The following is a 20,319-nucleotide window of genomic DNA, read 5'->3' as shown; positions in this document are numbered from 1 at the left end:
GAATTTTTCAAAAATAGCAGACCTACAAGCTCGTAGCGCGCCACTCGGTGGCGCGCTATGAGCTTGTAGATCTGCTATTTTTCAATAGCTAAAGCATAACATAGTGCTAGCACCAAAATGGGTTCCCGGTCAGAATGGGTTAAGGGTCCATTCGGTTACTCACTAGCAGTCCTTTAGCTGGGGACCCTATCAAGTACCCATGTTGAGGTTACCCTGGCAGTTGCGTCTGTTTAAAATGCCTTTCAGCGTTTAGCTGAATGGATAAAGTGCCTACAAATGTACAGCCTCTGTGCGCGCACACACACACACACAGAACACATTTATATCTGCAGTAATACAGTTGATCCATTATGTAATGCTGCTTCTACAGCCCTCTATGGATGGACCCAAAGGTTGTGTGACTCACACAAATATACATTATATATATAAATACATACATAGAAATGTTCAATACTAATGAGCAAAGACATCAAAATGGACTGTTCTGCAGGTGGGCATTAAAGCGGCACTATGTAACTTTTTTTTTTAATGTATACATTTTTATTTTGTCCAATCTGTATGCTAGACAGAGTATGTGAATACCAATACGATATAACTTGTACAATCGAGGTGGTTGTATTTTTTATTTTGTCTCCCTCTTCGATTGAGACATTTAGACTTGTGTCAAAGTTCACATCTCACCTAGACAACGCAAGTTTGAATCTTGACCCGATGGTCAAGATTCAAATTATCCCCTGAGCAAGGCAGTGGATTCGACCGTTATCATACCATTAAATCGGTATGGCCATACTGGCGCCGTTCGATGGTGATGATAACGCCGATTTAATGGTATAACGGTCGAATGGGGTGCAGCAAGGAGGCAAGCTCTAATAATAATCTCTATTGTCCCAAAGGATATTGGTCTTCACACGTCTGTTCCTTACTGCCCTACATGCCAGCCGGCATAAAGGGCAGTAAGTAAGTATCATGTCTGTTTAAACACCCACATCAAAACAAGACATATAGCACATACTGTAACACCAAGACAATACATGAGGTCCCCAGTTTGTTTAATGCCGCGATGGCTGAGGGGACAAAACCCCTGCAGACCTTGTTTCCATGGCAAGGTTCTGTCTGCATCTTTGTCCAGATGGCATGAGGTTAAAAACAAGCGATAGAGGATGATCAGTGTCATTTGATATTGAACGTGCCAAGCATGTGATGGCCTTATTGTTCATATCAGAATTTAGAAAGTGTGGTGTGGGAAGTCTGATGATCTTGGAAGCAATACGGGTAATAGTGAAAGGTTTGTTTCTGTTGGGCATGGACACTATGGTGTAGAAACATGCCAAATAATACAACAGAGCAGGTTGAATAATGCTTTTAGCTCAATGGCGAAGACTGCAGCACTTGTGTAGGAAACCAAGTTCCTATCCAGGGTACAAGAGGAAAGTTACATAGTGCAGCTTTAAGTAGTTAAATAACTACTGGTTTTATTTGTGAATCTTTTTTTTTTTTTTTTTAATGCTTGACCAAGTAAGTATAAAGTACTTTGTGTATATTTGTATGTTGTGAACAGAGGCTATCATGTGACCATTGATACGTTCAACACAGAGCTGTGCCTAAATGTTTTATTTCATGTAAACTTAATATGATTTGCAGGACACTGAAATGTACATATTTAACAGAGAAAAAAAATAGTGTTACTGAATAAAGTAGATTTGACTGTTGAGTTGTTGCTTTATTAAAAAAAAGAAATAGATTACTTTTGTGTTCAACAGTTCAAAGTGTTGAACTCCTCATAGTGAAGGCTTTTATCAACACAAACAAATAAATAGAGAAAGCAGTTCGGAGCAAGACAGTAAAAGACAGTACGATAGTTGATTTAACAGTGAAGACTTATCAGAATGCTGACAGGCTAAAACTCTTCCTTCATTGCTTTAGTTCCTCTTAATGTGCCAGTCACCAAAACACATTTCTCACACATTATCTGACTCAAATGGTTGTGTTGCTCCCCTTAAAGGCCCAATGTGATTAGACAAAATAAACTTGCGCAGCCTCAGCTGGGTGAGGCCGAAACCGCCTTACTAAAACTGCATTTAGTGCTACTAGTAACTGCAACCTGAGTCTTGATTAAGAAACTGATTTTTGATTCATAATGGGGTATGGATGGATGTTCCAAAATATCATTTACAAATCATTATTTCAGAATGCATGTGAATATAACCCTAATGTATGTTCAAATGGCCTGGACTGGGCCTTTAACAGAAGCCAGAAACCGTTCATATTTATGTTTTTGCTCTTTTTGAAATTTGTATACTGTTTTTCTCCAAATTCTATCAATACCCCCCATTAAATCCCTTATCTCTGGTGACCCCTACTGGTTGGTCTTAGTTAGTGTAGTTGACTCCTCCAACACAGTGGTAAGACAGTAACAAAGTACATTTACTAGTATTTATATACCTTTGCATATTTACGCACTTTCACTGCACTACATTTCAACGACTACATATTGTACTTTTGACTCCACTACATTTATAGGAAAGGGGGAAAAAAGTACATTATGAATTAACCACTTAGCCCTTGGTCAAATATAGTGGAAAATAGCCTATCTACAAGCTCATGATTGCTTTTTTTTTAACTTAAATTTTACTTTTAAAAGCAAGTACTAGTCTGTACTCGATTTGACAGAGCAACTTTCACTTCGTAGTCGAATTTTTATACTTTGCAGGTACACACCCTTCCTCCCAGTTCAGGTCCCCAGTGAACAGATGACCAACCTGTAGGTTAAGGCCTATCCATGAATAGGCCTTAAGTCACTAGTGCAGTGACAGATCGCCCTCCCCACCCGAGCGCCCCGCCCCCAACAGAGCTTCAGTATTTCATGCGAACATTTTGGCGTAGACCTTCTTCTCCTTCTCCTTCTCTTCTTTCACTTTGAGCTGAACTCTCTTCATCTCGTTGCTGATGGCTGTCAATCAAACACAAAACAAGGCTTTCGGTTAAAGATAACACAGGTCCAGGGAACTAGTTTGATAATGGTTTCTGCAACGGCAATTAGTTAGTACCACGGTCAATATTTCGAACGTTAAGCTATATATAATTAAGTGACATTATATTTTCCCACCTTTGTCCTCGGGTGTTATTTCTTGGGCTTTCTTCAGATCGTCCTGTAATGGAAAACACAAGTTGATAAAAGTAATTCAGCATAATTATGCATTGTCATTACTGACCACCTGTCCTTTCTAAAACAAATCCATCCAGAACTTGTTTTTAGCCCTGCCAGCAACACACCAGGCCTGCAGGTCCACAACGAATCGCTGCAATGTCTCTGCTCTGCTCTAATGAATTGCTTCAGCTTTGAAGAGAACAAGGAGGATTTTGTGGATGTTTACCATGGCTTTGAAGAGAACAAGGAGGATTTACCATGGCTTTGCTGAAGTCCTTCAGCCCCTGCCAGGCCTGTGCCCGCCGAAACAGAGCCTTGGTGTTGGCCTGGTTAATCTCCAGAGCCTGGAGAATGAAAAACAAAACACACACAGGTGTTACTAATCCATCTATAAATGCACCAAGGCATAAAAGAGGGACACAGACAGATGGGTGGAACGGGTACTCTGACACGGTACAACAGGTATTGCATAGCCGGGTGGGGCATGGATCTCCAACTTCCATCGTTACCGACTGCTCTACAGCCAGGCACCGGTCTAGTACGTGTAAGGACAGCAAAGTTTTAGCATGGAAATGTTTCATTATAAATGCAATTTTTTTACCTTTTTTATTCTCCCTTTGGCCATTTGAAATCATAGAAAGCTAACCTGTTACACCCCCCTCTTTAAAAAGTAACTGCTATTAACGATGTGACAGTCTGTGTGTGTGTGTGTGTGTGTGTGTGTGTGGTGCCTCAGTGCAGCTGTCCACAGCATCAGTTTCCGTTTACAGGCTGCAGTGTTCAGCATGCAGCAGAGTGTGTGCGTGCCTGTGTGTGTGTGCGTCTGTGTGTGCAGTGGATGTGTGCTCAACCTCAGTGCAGCTGTCCACAGCATCCTGCCACAGGGTCTGTGTGTGTGTGTGTGTGTGTGCGCGCATGTGTGTGTGCGTGCGTTAGTGACCTCAGTGCAGCTGTCCACAGCATCCTGCCATAGAGTCAGTTTCAGCTTGCATGCTGCTGTGTTCAACATGCAGCTGATGGCCGTGGGCTCCAGCTGCTGCTGCTGCTCCTCGCTCGCCTCCTCGCCGCACGCCTCCAGGTACCTACGGCCAGCGGTGGAGAAGGTACTCTGTTAATGCTAACAATGGGATAAGGAAGTACTGTATTGCATGTTCTCCCCGTGTCCCCTAGGGCAGGTACCCTCACAAAAAACATGCAGTAATCCTGGTCTCTAAACTGCCTCCCCCTGGCCAGCCGGGGCGCCTGATGGAGGGGAAAGGAACTCGTTGGAATAACGTGTTCCTTCCACGCGCTACATCCAACTAGGGAAACTTGGACACTCAGGCATGAAAGAAGCATGAGTTCAAGTCCGTTGCTCTCCCCAGGTTGGCGGAGGATGTGTAGAGCCCAAGATCACATTAGATAATTGACACGAGGGTGAAAGGGTTACAAAATCGTGGGATAAAAATTATATTTAAAAAAAAAGGAAGTACTAAGGAGGATTGTTTCACCCTTTTCGGAACACAAGCTGGACAAAGACATTGTTATTGGATCCTTACACAATACCAAACAAACAAACCAAACAAACTATTCCACGAAGTACTTGAAGACACTTGTCGGATTCATACACCGCATCAAGCCTTTTACTGGGTAACGACCATGTTTTTCTCTAAATATGCTTCAAACGTGAAGCATATTGGATCCATACGAATCCTTCATCCAAAAGGGCTAAACGTCATGTTATAATTTTCATGCCCTACTTCTTTAAAGGTTTTTTAGGGTTATTACTTTTCAGGGCCCTAAACAAAATGTTATTTAAAAATGTAAGCACTTTATTTCAGAACTTCTTGGCTGTTTGAGTGAATTTGTTTGGTTTGTATATATATATTCATGTATTTTTCCACTCTCAAAGTCTGTATGAGAGCAGGACCTAGTGACTTTTGTCTCTTATTTTTATTGTTGTCTTCCTATTGTATTTGTACAACCATCTGTCTTTAATTATTATTTTTGTATCATGCTTTTAGAATGTAATCTAAATGAAGTACACGTTTTCTGGGGCCCTTGTGCCTTTAAATGATGTCATCAAATTGACCATTACAAGCTGCACCTCTTGTCTAATCACAGACTGACTATTAACATGTGTTTGCCACGGACACCTGTGTGCACATGCACACACACACACACAGTCACCGACAGGCACGTCCACACACACACGCTCCTAATGGTTGCGATGAAGGAGTCCGAAGCAAAGAAGCCGCTTGGCGTCTGACCTGAGAGATTTGGAGTATTTGCTGACGGCAGACGTCCAGTCCTGCTTCTTGAAGAAGTCATTTCCAATGTTCTTGATGGCCTCGGCCGCAGCAACCACCTGCTCCACCTGGGAGGTAAGATAAACACACACTGAAATAAGACCTCCACCACTTCAAAAGGTTTAGTTAAAGGTGTAGGGAAACGGAAATGGTGGGCCTTTTATTTTGAAGTTTCAGCTTGAAACGCTGGCTCTGAAGTATCTGAACCAATCGATATGGTCTAAAAGTATGAAAAACTTATTTTTCATTTCACTTTAAAAGCGAATGACTTGGGCTAATGTTTAATATTAAATAAAATACAATTGGAAAGAGGTGCCTAGTCATGCCGGCTTGTGGTGGTCGTTCAAAACCAGTGATTTTTTGGCATCAGTTTGTCACATTTTAGTCACATGGAATGTTTTAGTTTAGTCTAGTTTTAGTCGACTAAAATGTATTTTGGTGGGCCTTGATGCAGTCGTAATGACTGTTTTTACACTTGCTGAAAATAGCAGCAATTTTGTTTTTGTCAGTGAAAAAAGGTAGTTGACGAACATTTTTCGTCTTAGTTTTAGTCGGAAATGCGAGTACTTTTACTACTGTAAATTATAGGCTTTAACCTCCCAGAGCAACATGAGTCAACATCACGTTTAAAATCAATGCTTTGATGAACTAATTTACGTTTTTGACATCAACGTCGGAGTCCTCGGGGAAGTCTGGATGGACGTCTCCTGAGCCGTCGTTAGGGGCCACGCCGCAGCTGTCTCCGTCCTTGTGTTCTCCACACTCTGATATGACGCACAGCTGGACAGGAGAGAGAGGATACATGATTTAAGTAAGTGACAGAACGTGTGTGTGTGTGTGTGCGTGTGCGTGTCGTTAAACTGCTCCGTTGCAACTACCATCGTCCATGTAGTACAGTATGTGCAGTGTAGCAAATAGCAGTGTACAATAGCTTGTAGATCGGGCTGGATTGAAAGGGTTGCGCCTGTGTGCGTGTGTAAATAAACCCTTCGCAAGGCTAAATAATTTGGTTGCCAGTGGTCTTTGGGAGCTGGGAAGAGGGCGTCCCATTCACTCAAGCTGTGCCAGGGTTTGTGGCCGTGCTTGGAGGGTGAAGCCAGAGTGGGACAGGTTCAAATTCCTTGTCCTGCCTAACCTGCCGCAAGTTATGCCCTTAAAAAAAGCTCTTTATCCACCACAAACGTGACAAATGAAAGATCCTACAATGAATCGGCATATTTCACACATCAAACTACTCATAATAGTTGATGCCTCTGCCTCATTCAGGCTGGTGCATTTATCTGTGGGGAGGGGGGGGGGCACTAGACTGAGTTTCCAGCCTGATTCACTGCGTTCTGTGATTTGTTTTGTCACTTCGCTACTCAGTCTGGAAAGCCTCCTATCTGCAAGGTAGGCAGGACATGCCAAAACAGAGAATCGACCCGAGGCTTCTAATTGGTCTGTGGCGCGGGCTGGGACACAAACTCTTATGTTGCCCTGCAGCATCCCCTTATCTTTCCCTAAACTCACCCCACACAGGCGTCAGTTTTGTAATGAGGTGAAACTTTTTCACCTCATTACAAGAAAGAAATTGCGTTGCTTTATCGCAACACAATATTTGCGTTCTTAATTTAAAACTAAAGTCTGTAAGGAACATAATTCTGATTAGCCGTATCTTTTAATGGATTTCAATTATTCCCCAGCATAACATTCAGCCATGAGCAAACAAGTTAAACACACTCTTATCAGTCTTGGTTGTATAGAAGGCAGCTTCATTTAAATGAATCCCCAGCCACCCACCCACACACACAGTTTATTGAAGGAAGTTTTCGAGTTTCCAAAGACACTCTTCACAAAAGACAGTACCGGTAATCAAAACAGTAATGGAGCAACGCTGGCAAAGTATTAAACCAGACTTTTCAATAGAAATTAATTTCAAATCTGACGTCGCAGGAGTTGCATGGCGAATGGTGGTTTGGGCCTTAGATTCGCATTGCGTCAGAATGAGTTCTATTACAAGTCTGCCCCAGCCTGCGGTCCTCCGCGATGACGCGATCAAACTTAAAAAGTGACTGTAATAATGCGGACGTATGACGAGGGGATTCACTCACTCATTCATAGTGACTGTAATAATGCAGACGTATGACGAGGGGATTCATTCACTCATTCATAGTGACTGTAATAATGCGGACGTATGACGAGGGGATTCATTCACTCATTCATAGTGACTGTAATAATGCGGACGTATGACGAGGGGATTCACTCACTCATTCATAGTGACTGTAATAATGCAGACGTATGACGAGGGGATTCATTCACTCATTCATAGTGACTGTAATAATGCGGACGTATGACGAGGGGATTCATTCACTCATTCATAGTGACTGTAATAATGCGGACGTATGACGAGGGGATTCACTCACTCATTCATAGTGACTGTAATAATGCAGACGTATGACGAGGGGATTCACTCACTCATTCATAGTGACTGTAATAATGCAGACGTATGACGAGGGGATTCATTCACTCATTCATAGTGACTGTAATAATGCGGACGTATGACGAGGGGATTCACTCACTCATTCATAGTGACTGTAATAATGCGGACGTATGACGAGGGGATTCATTCATCCCTGTATGCTCACTCGCTAAGCGTGTACTTTACGTTACCTTAACGGGGACGTCGTCGTTAGTCTCCATGCCCTCCAGGGTCTTGACGATGCCCATGCCCTTGAGCACCTGACCGAACACCACGTGCTTGCCGTCCAGGTGCGGGGTGGGCACGGTGGTGATGAAGAACTGAGAGCCGTTGGTGTCTGGCCCGGCGTTGGCCATGCTGAGCAGACCCACTTTGTCATGCTGGATGTGTGGAGAACCGCAACCAAAGAATATACATTAACCACATTAACTTGCCGTGCCCATTTTGGCATATGACATAAAAATAAATTGTACCGCCGTTTTCTTTTATTTTCATAAAATAAGTGCAAACGGTGTCACACAAGTACCAAAGATAGCAGATCTACAAGCTCGTTTTGAGCTTGTCGATCGATCTGCTATTTTTTTATTTAATATTTTGGACTGAGGCCGATTCTAAAAACGCCTCTAAATCCTGAAAACATATTTAGCAGCATCATTCAAAATGTTTAGATTTTTGATTGCTGTACATACTGTACAGTACCCCAAAAGGGGTTCCCACCCAGAATGGATTACATAAATTCTTCACAACTTTTCTATATTAGATAATAGCAGATCTGCCAAGCTCACGTGTCGCACTTACAATGCAACGTGTTGAGCTTGTAGATCAGCTGAATATCCAAGGTATAAAATACATCTTGAGCCAGTGAGGTTCTCATTAAACATTAGTCTCTTGTGGCCAGACTGTTGCCTCTCGCTGTTTTCAAATGCTTCCGTCATACAGTCTGGAGAACGGAAGCTCTGATCCTGATAAAGAGGAAGTGAACCCTCCCTCCCAACTTCTGTTTCGTCTTTACAGACACGCACATTTATCCTAACATAAATCTAAATCATCTAAGCATACTGTATATAATTATCTTGCTGCTTGGTAGAAATGAAAGTTTAAAATATATTTTCGTGAACGGAAATGGCAGCTTCCTTGCTCGTATTTCAGGAGGGGTAGTTCCTGACTCTATAGCATTCAGAGATTGTGGAATAGTTATCTTTGCTACGCGAGTCTAATTAACCCATTTTGGGCGGGAACCCCTTTTGGTGTTATTTATGTTATGCTTTAGCTATTGAAAAATAGCAGATCTACAAGCTCATATCGCGCTACAAGCTTGTAGGTCTGCTATTTTTGAAAAATCGAAGAACGACTGACAGCATTCAAACAACAATGGCTTCCTCACCTTATAATGGAAGTTTTCATCTGCAAACTTCTCTCCGTAGATGCTCTCGCCTCCAGTGCCATTATGGTTGGAGAAGTCTCCTCCCTGGAGCATGAACTTCTTGATAACTAATGTGAAGCAGACGGAATAAGATTGTATAACTATCAGTGCACATGGGGGGAGAACCACAGCTGTAGTTTACAATCATAAAGTTAGAGATGCTCCGATCCATCGGCCACCGATCGGTGATCGGCCGATATTCGCTCCAAACGACAGTGATCTGGAGAAACCAATCTTTTTATACCATTTTAAGTGGTATACAAGTCAATCAGATATATAGTATAATATCATTTTTCATCTTTGTGACAGGCCTCAACATTCTCCCCTTCCTCCCCATACACACAGAGGAACAGTTTTGATTTTAATTTTGGAAATATTAAAATATTTCCCTTACAATCTGTGATTGGGGTCGGTCCCAAAAAAACCTGGCCAGAGCAAGGTCTAATAAAAGCTGACTTACTCCTGTGGAACGGACATCCTTTGAAGTGCAGCGGTTTCCCCGTCGACTGTCCGGTTCCCTTCTCTCCTGTGCAGAGCGCCCGGAAGTTCTCTGCAGTCTTGGGGGTGATGTCAGCAAACAGCTCGAAAACTATTCTTCCAACTGTGGTAGGGTAAAAAAGAAAACATTACTCGCAACCAATAAGTGACTGGCCCATTTTATTTTCATTTTTAAAGAATTTTTTTGGCTTTTCTGCCTTTATTCATAGTATCAAGTGAAGACAGGAAAGGGGGAGAGAGAGAAGGGGGGAGACATGCAGCAAAGGTCGTCATGAACGGGACTCGAACACGCGACGCACTGTCAGGCCAAGGCCTATATGTGGCATGCGCCTGGACCACTTGGACAGCACAACGCATTGTGAGCTATATTTTCGATTGGCCCCAAAATGGTTAATGTATGTTTTGTAATAATCACAATCTACATAGTAGCTAGTAACTAACGTTTTCAAATAAAAGCAGTGGAGGAAAAATATTTGGATCCGAGAAGTAAAAGTAGTTGAAATTGGAAAAGTAAAAGTGCAAATATCTACTTTCCACCACTGCCATTTAGTGATTTATGTCAGTGGTTCTACAATGTGAGCCAGATGTAACAATGATTACTATCCAATAAGAGCCGATAATTGATTTTCTTTACTCAAAAACAGCCATTTAATTCTGACTCATTTTGGGGCCCCGAACCAGCGGGTGAGAAACACCTTTCCCGTGCAAACAAAGCAGATCGTTTGTGTGTAATAAACCGTTACTGAGTTATAACATGTGCATTATATTATGTGAATTCTGTCACAAATACTACACAAGTCAAAAACACAGCAAAAACACGTGGTTCATTCACTGACACATGCAAGAAGCTCCACTATTATATCCACCTAAAAAATACACTTATTTCACTTGAAATGACCAATCATAACATAAACTCTCATCATTACTCTTAACACACGAACAGCGATTAAGATGACCAAATATGTGCATAAATCGATGTTCGTTCAGGCTGATTGATCATGAAAAAAGATCAATGAAGTATTCTCTTTGTATTATTATATTATTTCCACAGCAACTGAGGCAGAGAGATGCTAAGCTAACCGGGACAGGGCTAACAGTTCCCAATTTTAACTGACCTGTTTCGCCACCAACGCCTACATCAAAGAAGACGCGGGGGTTTGCGGAGTTGGAAGGCTTGTTGGACGGTGTTTCGTGAGACATGTTTTTATTGAATAGAAAGATGGGTTGATTTTGAGAAGGAATTTGTCTAAACTAGCTCTCCTTCCAGTGAGTGACTCAGTGAACCGGGTGGTTGTGTCCTGGACTCCTGGTGGTGGCTGTGGTGTGGTGCGTCTGGTGTCCAGTGTTGCCACATTGTGTGACGGAAATGAGAAACCAGGTATATGGAAACGAAATCAAGACCAAAAGAAGCAACACATGAGCATTGGCTATCTGAAAATACTAGTGTAGCCGATACTAGTGTAGCCGATTAACAAAGCTCACAAAATGTCGCTTATAGATCTGCTATTTAAAAAATCACACCCGTGTGAAGTTAGGGGGGAACTTATCATCGTACAGCATCATGACGTAATAGACACTATGCCGAGTTATATGCGTCCTTTCCCTCATGGCACCAGGCTGAACGACAGACTCAGCAGGTCCTGGCAGATGTCCAGCAGACCCTGGGTCACGACCTCCAAGGGAAAATACTCGTGAACTACGGGCCTTGTACATATAGTAGTATGTAGTATGGCAGGTCCTATTCATTCAGCTCTCCGTTGAATGGCAAACCTCTCTTCTGACACTCATCCTCCTTCAGTTTGAGGAGGATCCCTCTCTCTGTTTCTCAGTGACTTCAGCTTATGGGTCAGCTTGTCCAAGAAGATGGAGACCTTCTCGGCAGACCGTGCCATGTTGCTCTTCAGGACAAAGTCGACGTACTGTAGGTTTTGAAACCCTGCAAAGCGCTCTTCTGAGCATGGGCTAAATTGTCTTTATTTATTAACATCTTCTCAAATATATATATATATAGCCTATCCCTCAATATACTCTTTCCCGTCCAAATAAACAAATACATTTTGCTTGTCTTGTTTATCTTTGGGGAGATGCAGTCTGCCCCTATGTTTCTCCATGTCCTGCAATGTATACCTCTGTAAGACTTCTGGCATCCACCTTCATCTCCAGAGCTTCGATCCATAAGATGCAGGGACTCCCCTCGTATGGCTCAGCCTTTGTACTATGACTACGTAGATTATTTATATATACGTACTACTTAATTTCATCTTGTCTTGTATGTAAGACTGTCTTCGTCCACTTTCATTCCCAGAGCAAGAATCCTCTGGTAGACGTCCTTTCTCGTGCTCATGTCCACGTAAAACTCGGACAGCATCTTACTTGCATCTGTGCTGGCCTTCCTCACATCCTCACTGGGTGACACACACCTGAGGAAGATCAATATGCTCCACTGGACAGCGACAGTGTAGGCCTACTCAGCGTCCAGGTCAGCCAGGGCCTTCAGAGTGTTGTTGAAGGTGACACTGTCCAGGTCCAGGTAGCCCACCACGGCCCACCATCTCGTCAGACATCCATCCGCTGCAGGATCTGTTCGTGGCTGATGCTGAAAGCCACCTCTCCTGTAGGCCCCATCGTAGTGAAATTCAATCACAGCTGAGCTGTCTGATCTCTGTGAGTCTGTTTGGATGTTAAACGTTTTGGAGGGGGGTATATTGTAACATGAAGGGATTTCCCTGCACCCTCCGTCTGTGTTTGGATCAAAAGGTTTGGCAGCAAGGACTTCAGGTTATAGGCTCAGAAGGTCAGAGAAGGTTCAGACCCTATAAACTCATCGATGCTGTCTTCTAACTAAAAGGAATGTGGTTCAGGCATTCACGTTAGACAGTCTGTGATGTCACAGCTGTCTTTGTACTGAGGTTTGTGCCATTATTAAAAAGCAAAAAAGAAGAAAACAGAGGCCATAATAATATGGGCATTCCCAGACGATGCCTTAATACAATTCCTGTTATCATATATGGAGATCCCTGATGTCATCAATATTAAGCCCATATATGGGGATGTCAATATATAGCAAACAATCTTGAAGCAAAGTGACAATTTATGAATGTTTTCAAATCCACAAAATCTTGTATGGGGGTCTGTGCCTGTGGCACAAACTATTTTAAGTATCAATTTGGGCCGTCCTTGACGTGAAAACTGGTTTAAACAACATATTGAAACAAGCCTAAATAAACAACTACACTTTAGGAACAAGCCCCAAAAACCACAACCCTATTCACAAGCTACTTTTTAAGTCGCTTATAATATGCCGACATGGCAACCCTGCTGATGTCCACATCTCGTGCATCGCGAGATTACCGTGGTTCTTTTGAGGATAGGCCTTAGGGGTAGGATTTTAATTCCCCAGTAAAAGATGATTGATTGATTGATTTGCAGAATGGTACATTTCAAGGAAAGTACAGGTCAATACAAAAACTGCTAAGATAATAAAACCAGAAAAATATTTGTTTACATAAAGGGTCCTCCATTTTCAATTCATCAGAACATTATTTTAAAGACATACAAATATACACTTCCATGCAGAACAGAAATCATCATGGCTACAGATTATACACGGTTAGAAAAAGGGAAATGTATCCCAGCCAGAAAGGTCAAAGTTCATTAGTACAATGATACTGACCCTGTGTTGTTGCACACATTATTAGACAGTCAAACTATGTAGTGTCTGTCGACTGTCGAGTCTGTCCATGGTGGTCGAGACTATCTCTGCGGAAATTAACCGCAGAATACTTTCAAAGGTCAAGCGCTGCTTTCAGATTGGGGGTGCGGCCATTATAACTCTGGGACAATAAACCAACAAATTGAAGTTGAGCCCAAAGAAGAAGTTCTCTTTCTTTGATTCAATACATGAAAACTGTGGTCCTTTTTGGGGCAGAAAAGCTTCGTTGATCCAATCGATCTCTCTCTGTCCCACCATGAATGGGGAGGAATGTAATGGCTTTTTTGTGTGGGGATGGAATACCAACCATATACTGTACAAAAGTAAAGCCTATCTGAAATCATGCAATGGGAAGGAATGCTCGATTCCTGTTATCTTATCTTTCATTTCAAGTTAAACCCTACAAGTACGGCACAGAAGGTGTGACTTAATACTAAGTGATGATACCTCAGTGCAGTCATGCCAAACTGTTACTTACACCAATATTCATATTTGGGGATGACTTTCACAACATATTTACACAATGAGATTTTTGATAAATAATCGTGTGTAATAATGCTTATAATAATAAAAAACAAAATAATAATAGACAAATAATAGAACAACTAAAACAATCAGGTGTTTGTGCCTTTAAAACCAGGAAAATACACAATGTTCAGATATCCAAAATCCTACATGATATAGTGTAATTTCATAATATCAAAGGGCTTGTAATATCATATTACGCTTCTCTCTCTCTCTCTCTCTCTCTCTCTCTCTCTCTCTCTCTCTCTCTCTCTAAATTCTTAACTAGCCTAACTCTGCCACTATCATTGTCTCCACCAGGCCGAAGGCATGGGGAGAGAGTATATGTTTTGCACTCCGTCCGTCCGTGTGTCCGTCCGTCCGTCCATGTGTCCGTCCGTCTGTCCATGTGTCCGTTACCAGCTAATCTCCGGCACCGTTGGCCCGATCCATGCCAAACCTTTGCACACACACTCCCCGCACTTGAATGGGCATCCCTTTCCTTTCCCTAAATGGTGCTATAGACAGACTAGGTTAAAGAACGACAATATATTTAGATATTTTATTTTGGAATCACTTGGCATTTGTTATCATTGATGTATCATTATGAGAGATATATTTAAAAAAGACGAAGAAGAAGAAGAAAACATTGATGTAGAACAAAGTGTGTTTAATTATAATTTACAGTTAGCTCAGCTGTCGTCTTTCTTGGTTTCTTGGTCAGGAAACGTTCTCTCTGGAAATAAATAAATAATAGGAACAATTACTGTGTGTGTGTGTGTGTGTGTGTGTGTGTGTGTGTGTGTGTGTGTGTGTGTGTGTGCGTGTGTGTGTGTGTGTGTGTGTGCGTGTGCGTGTGCGTGTGCGTGTGTGTGTGTGTGTGTGTGTGTGTGTGTGTGTGTGTGTGTGTGTGTGTGTGTGTGTGTGTGTGTGTGTGTGTGTGTGATCATCGTGTTGTATAGCCCAGTATACATACAGTACAGTGGAGAGAAGAGGGTCTCATGTCTCATTATTAATTCAGAAGTATATTATGGCCTATAGAGGTATAGTAGAGAACTTGTTCTAGTTTGAGTGGTGTTTAAAGGCAGGGGAGGATTATCCACCGGGCCTGTTGGGCCCAAGCCCAGGGGCCTCTGAGCTAGGGGGGCCCCTGAGCTTCAGCCGCCGGCTCAAGCTTAGGGGCCCCCAAAAAGTGCAAAGTTAATAACGGTTAACTTATTACCCTCAAACTTTTTTGCCAGTAATGGGCTTATCATGTCAATAAAATAACCCCAAATGTTCTAAACCAGTGGTTTTCAACTGATTGTGAATGAGGGACCACCACCCTGACATAGAATCAACCTGGGGACCACTGTTGTGTTGGGTGGGGATAAGATTAGTGCTCTTGTATCACTTGATATGCATCCCATGTGTACAACATCCCACTGTGTCTCAACTCTCAACCAATGGTCCATTGACTAATACTTTCCTAATAATAATGACTCATCCAGACATTCCGGTGAACTTCCCCCTCTTGAGATTTTAACTCCCTTTTTCTGTTGAATTTCTTGACCTCCCACTTGATCAGGGACCACATGCAATACCTCCACGGACGACCTGTTGAAAACCCCTGTCCTAAACCATCACATGATGATGAAGTGTTTAAACCCTTAGTTTATCCATAAGGCTTCCAGAGGGAGGTCTCCAAAAACAAGGGGGGCCCCTTTGGCATGTTGGTGACCCAGGGGCCCTTTATCTCTAGATCCGCCTGTGTTTAAAGGGAGTATAGGGAGAGCAGCCATCCTCTTTATACGTGTGATGAACGTACCCTCTGGAATTTGGGATTGTTTGGTGTTGTTGCCCGTGGCTCCGGCGGGGTTCTGGCGTACATCTTTGGGCGCAGTGTGCCTGGAAGAGGTGGAAGAAGCGTTGCATTATGGATGTGGAGGGATTAAGGGCTGCTCGTCCATTCACACTGAAGAGAGCAGGAGATCTGTTATCTCCACCCCATTAACAAGCCCCACACACACACAGTGGTAATATGATTACTATCAGCTGAAAATAAAGGACACCTAATATGTAGGGGTGTGTGTGTGTTTGTGTGTGTGTGTGTGTGTGTGTGTGTGTGTGTGTGTGTGTGTGTGTGTGTGTGTGTGTGTGTGTGTGTGTGTGTGTGTGTTATTTACTTCGTGGGCTGGAACGTATTTGTCAGTCTGTCCTCCACTGCCATCCTCACATCAGTTTTCTGTCGAGATAACACAAAGAGCTTGTAGATTTTCTTTTAAAACTCCCGGGGAATCTTACTTTGTGTACTAACATGGGCCCCTTCCCTATAGGCTACTTCCTTCACAGATGTTACAGATGATAGGTCTACTAATAAAGACTCTGTTCCATTCTGCTCAAACAGAGTCAGGGTGCTGCTATTGTGCATGTTGGCTCATTGGAAACACTCTGCTGCTGCACCAGTGGGTCTCTGAAGTGTCCTTGAGGGGTTCCAAATGGCCCTGGCTGGTATAGACCCCTATGGGACTTTGTATAGGGTTTAAGTGGGGAAACTCATGTCAAGAATTCGAGTTTGGTGTAACCCAGGCTGGCACACTGCGCTATATATGCTATAGGTCTCGACTCTCAACCTCACCTTGATCTGCATATTGCTGAACAACGTTCTGCTGTTCAACAGCATGTGGTACTGCAGACCCCAGCCGACCTCCCCTACGTGGGCACATCTGGGCAGGGGTGTGGGTGCGTGCGGGGCAGCCCGCCACAGGTACCTCGCATCACTGGAGCCCTCGGGGGACGCGGCCCCCTCGCCAACGTACCACGGGAAATAACCAGATTTTGGCCGGTAGTCTCCGATTCCATCTGGACCTTTGGTTAGATTAACAAGGTGGAATAAGACGTGCACGCACGCACGCACGCACAGAATTGGCATTGAGAAAACTGATACAAGACAATCTAGACTCTACTGTATGCAGGTGGTCCATGGGAAAATGTTTTAAAATATAAATAAATGCCTTTGTTAAATGTATTCAAATATGTTTAATATCGTATTTCTAAAGTCCATCAAATGTAAGAAAATGTTTGAATGAATAGCTAATATTAATAGATTGAAATTAAATCATGACTGTTAAGGGATTGATTTCAGTCATTGCACGATACTATGTGCAACAAATTATAATAATGATGACTTGAGTCAATCAGGCATGAAGCTGGTACACCTTCTTTAGATTCTAACTCCCTTTTCTGTGGAATGGGGTGGGGGGGGGACACCCTCAGAGTAAGAGAAATCACAGGCTAAAGAGCTGCTTAAGTGATTGCAACGTGGATACAGTGAAATGTATCTAAATGTATCTAACCCTTATGAAATGCCCTCTGCGCACCTTTGACATCAACGTATTTCAAAACATTCAGAAGAAGTGACTCAGGCTATATCTGATCATTCTGATGTATGAGCTGTGGAGAATATGAGACACAGACACCTGCTGCCACAGTGTTCTGAGACGGTCCATACGGTGTCTGTCCTACTTAAATAGACGCTCCTCTGTCCACTGTCTCTCTCCTACCTGTAAAGATCATCCTCTGTCCACACGGCGTCTCTTCTGCCTTCATTTTATTCTTGTGCATCCTTTAATTGTGCTCGTTTGGTGTTCTCACTCAGGCTGTTGTTTGGGGATTAGACGGGAGATTCTTGTATATGCAACAGCACTCTGTGTGTGTGTGTGTGTGTGTGTGTGTGTGTGGACCTCAGGGGGTGAATATGAGCCATGGTGGTCATCATGGTTGTCATGGCAGCAGTGTTGTTGTGACTTTAGCTGAGTTTCTGCCTCGCATAACTTCCACGTTAAAGTTAAACTACTTCAAACAAACCTCGTGTCCCTCATTTTGGCATGTCATTTTAAGCAAATGTGTACAAATGTAATCCTAGAATACCAAAACATGGGTGATTTTCACCCGGACATTATATTTTTGTAATTTTCATAATGTTGCTGATATCTGAGGTGGGGTGGGTCTTTCAGTACTCTCATGATGCTATCAGTGACATATAGAAGGTAGGTTTGTTTCCCCGCCCACAACCCTGTTTATTTCTACAGGCAGGTGTTTAGTGTTTAGTGATAGTGATAGAGTGAGTGACTGTGGCTCAGGAGGTAGACCAGGCCGTCTAATGATCCATGGGACGGTGGTTCGAATCCCGGCTTCTCCTGTCTACATGTCGAAGTGTCGTTGGGCAAGACACTGAACCCCAAATTGCTCCCGATGTGCTGGTTGGAAGCGCTGCACCACAGTGATGGGGAAGAAAGGAAACTTGAAAGGACAAAGTCTGAAAAACAAATTGAAATCTCAACAATTGGGAAATGTATTTACATTTTTTTTTAAAGTTCCATGGATTCATTTTGCATTATATTTTGATAACACCTCTTCAGAATTTATCTTGCCTTTATTATTCACATTCAACTATTGAATTTCCCATTAACTTATTCTATGTTTCTATGTTTTATGACCATATGTTTTCATGGTCGTTATCATTATCACTGCCACTGAAAAAGAAGCTCAACGGACCTTGTGCCTCAAAAGGTTTCCCACCTCTGTCCTAATGGTTGTGATGACATCTGGCATCAAGGTGCCCTTCAACAAAGCTCTCAGGTGGTGTACAGACGAGGACGTATTTTGAGTTACCTGGGCAAACTGCCGATCTGCCCTTTTTGGCCCAGTATCAACCACCACCTGCTACATTTAATGTATACGGGCCTTGTAGGCTCTGTCTGTCTGTCTAGTTTTATAATTGGCTAACTCTATGGCTGTTAAGCTCTTTTTTGTCTTTTTTACTGAATGCAAAACCTAAATACAAACGCCAAACTATTTTGCATTTACTCATTTGTTTTGACAGTCAGTGAAAATGGGTAATTATAATAAATCTATGCTTTATGGAATCATTTAGTACAAAGCTGGCATCTTTCATTGTTGCCAGCATACTGTCTGGCTTGGTTCCCGCCACTAGGTGGAGACAAAACTCTATTGTGTCACATCTCATTGTCCTCGAGCTCCATTTTTCTAAATGGACTCGCCCAGTAGCCTCCCCCTCTGTCATGTTAGTCACACTGAGCTAGAGAGCAGCCGGAAGTGCCACTAATTTGCATTTAGAAAGAACATCTTAGTTCTCAAAGTGGGGTCCGGGGACTGGCCCCCAGGGTTCCTTAAGGGGGGTTCCGGGGGCAGGGGGTCCCCAGATAAATGATGGATAGTTAGGAACCAAATGGACCCTTATGTGGTTATAGAGAGTGTAGCCTACAAATGAAACCAAATGGACCCTTATGAGTCAATTTGATTCCATTTTATGGTTATCTGTCTGTGGTCTAATAATGCATGGGGTTCCCAAAGGGGTTCCAGGCACAGGGAGGGACCCCCATGTGGCCATAGCTATTTAAACATCTTGACATTCTTTGAAAATGTCTGAATATGAAGATGTTAACGCCACAAATCTTACATGCAGATTTTGGCACAAAACCTTTTCAGATGGAGGTCCGCGACCAAATAAAATACACATTAATCAGAAATGTAGGGTAAGGGGTCCTTTACCGTCATTGACATGAAAAGATTTGAGAACCATTGATCTATTCTATTCTATATCAACAAGCAGATGGGAATAAAATAAGGTAACATAATTAAAAATGGTATGTTGCAATGGTCTGGAGACACCAATGACATTTAAACAGAAGACTCAGAAGAGTGCTGTGTATGTAGTGTATGTGTATCGTCACAAATTAATTATACAAATGACGTTGTAGTGCATAGGTAGATAAATAATGTCAAACAAGTTAACAACTAAAGGTAGCATACAATGAATCAAACTTGATTGATCTGGAAAATGGTTTAGTTTAAAGTTAGTGTCTAGCATACAGCTTAATTAGTTCATTTGGCTTAGTAAATCTCCAAATATAAGGCTATTGTATAGTACAGTCAGAGACCATTAAGAAATAACAATTTCCTTCATAATCATAGATATAAGACTTTAGAAAAATAGTGTTCTGACATACAGCAAAGATGTTTTACTAGTGAATAATATGCATAGGCCTAGGCTTTTTACCTTTTTAAATGAAAGTATGTTTTATTTTAATACTTTAACTTTTTAATATGTCTTGATGTTTTTTTTAATAGCAGTATCCTGTTTTTGTTATGAATGAACTGCAAGTCTGAGGAGTGAGGAGCCCTTTTAGATCTAGAGGCTTTTATTTTGAAGTCACAGAGCGGACATACCACATTGTCCTGTCGTTGTGTGTGTTGACGGCACGCAGTGCTTTGGTTTCTGTCACC

The 20,319-nt window shown here is 42.4% G+C and overlaps 1 protein-coding gene across 1 annotated transcript; it reads right to left on the bottom strand.

The window, feature by feature from the left end:
- Nucleotides 1–1,596: 1,596 nt before the first annotated feature.
- Nucleotides 1,597–11,121, bottom strand: ppid (peptidylprolyl isomerase D). The gene is made up of 10 exons (XM_080774449.1): nucleotides 10,931–11,121; nucleotides 9,778–9,918; nucleotides 9,279–9,385; nucleotides 8,086–8,274; nucleotides 6,094–6,216; nucleotides 5,398–5,504; nucleotides 4,089–4,230; nucleotides 3,406–3,492; nucleotides 3,107–3,149; nucleotides 1,597–2,950 (listed from the first exon to the last, which is right to left on the bottom strand). Exons 1-10 carry the CDS (start codon nucleotides 11,013–11,015, stop codon nucleotides 2,862–2,864), a joined length of 1,113 nt encoding a protein of 370 aa, XP_080630575.1. The 5' UTR covers nucleotides 11,016–11,121; the 3' UTR covers nucleotides 1,597–2,861.
- Nucleotides 11,122–20,319: the final 9,198 nt, after the last annotated feature.

This window comes from Protomyctophum bolini (assembly GCF_963924005.1).
Source record: "Protomyctophum bolini genome assembly, chromosome: 10".
Lineage (NCBI taxonomy): Eukaryota > Metazoa > Chordata > Actinopteri > Myctophiformes > Myctophidae > Protomyctophum > Protomyctophum bolini.
This window is presented reverse-complemented; position numbering and strand designations above follow the sequence as displayed.

Coding starts and splice junctions, on each gene's coding strand:
- ppid (XM_080774449.1), bottom strand. CDS start 11,015: ATGTCTCACGAAACACCGTCCAACAAGCCTTCCAACTCCGCAAACCCC. Junction 9,919..10,930: donor AGGCGTTGGTGGCGAAACAG/GTCAGTTAAAAT, acceptor ACCCTACCACAG/TTGGAAGAATAGTTTTCGAG. Junction 3,493..4,088: donor CTGTGGACAGCTGCACTGAG/GTCACTAACGCA, acceptor TTCATTCTCCAG/GCTCTGGAGATTAACCAGGC.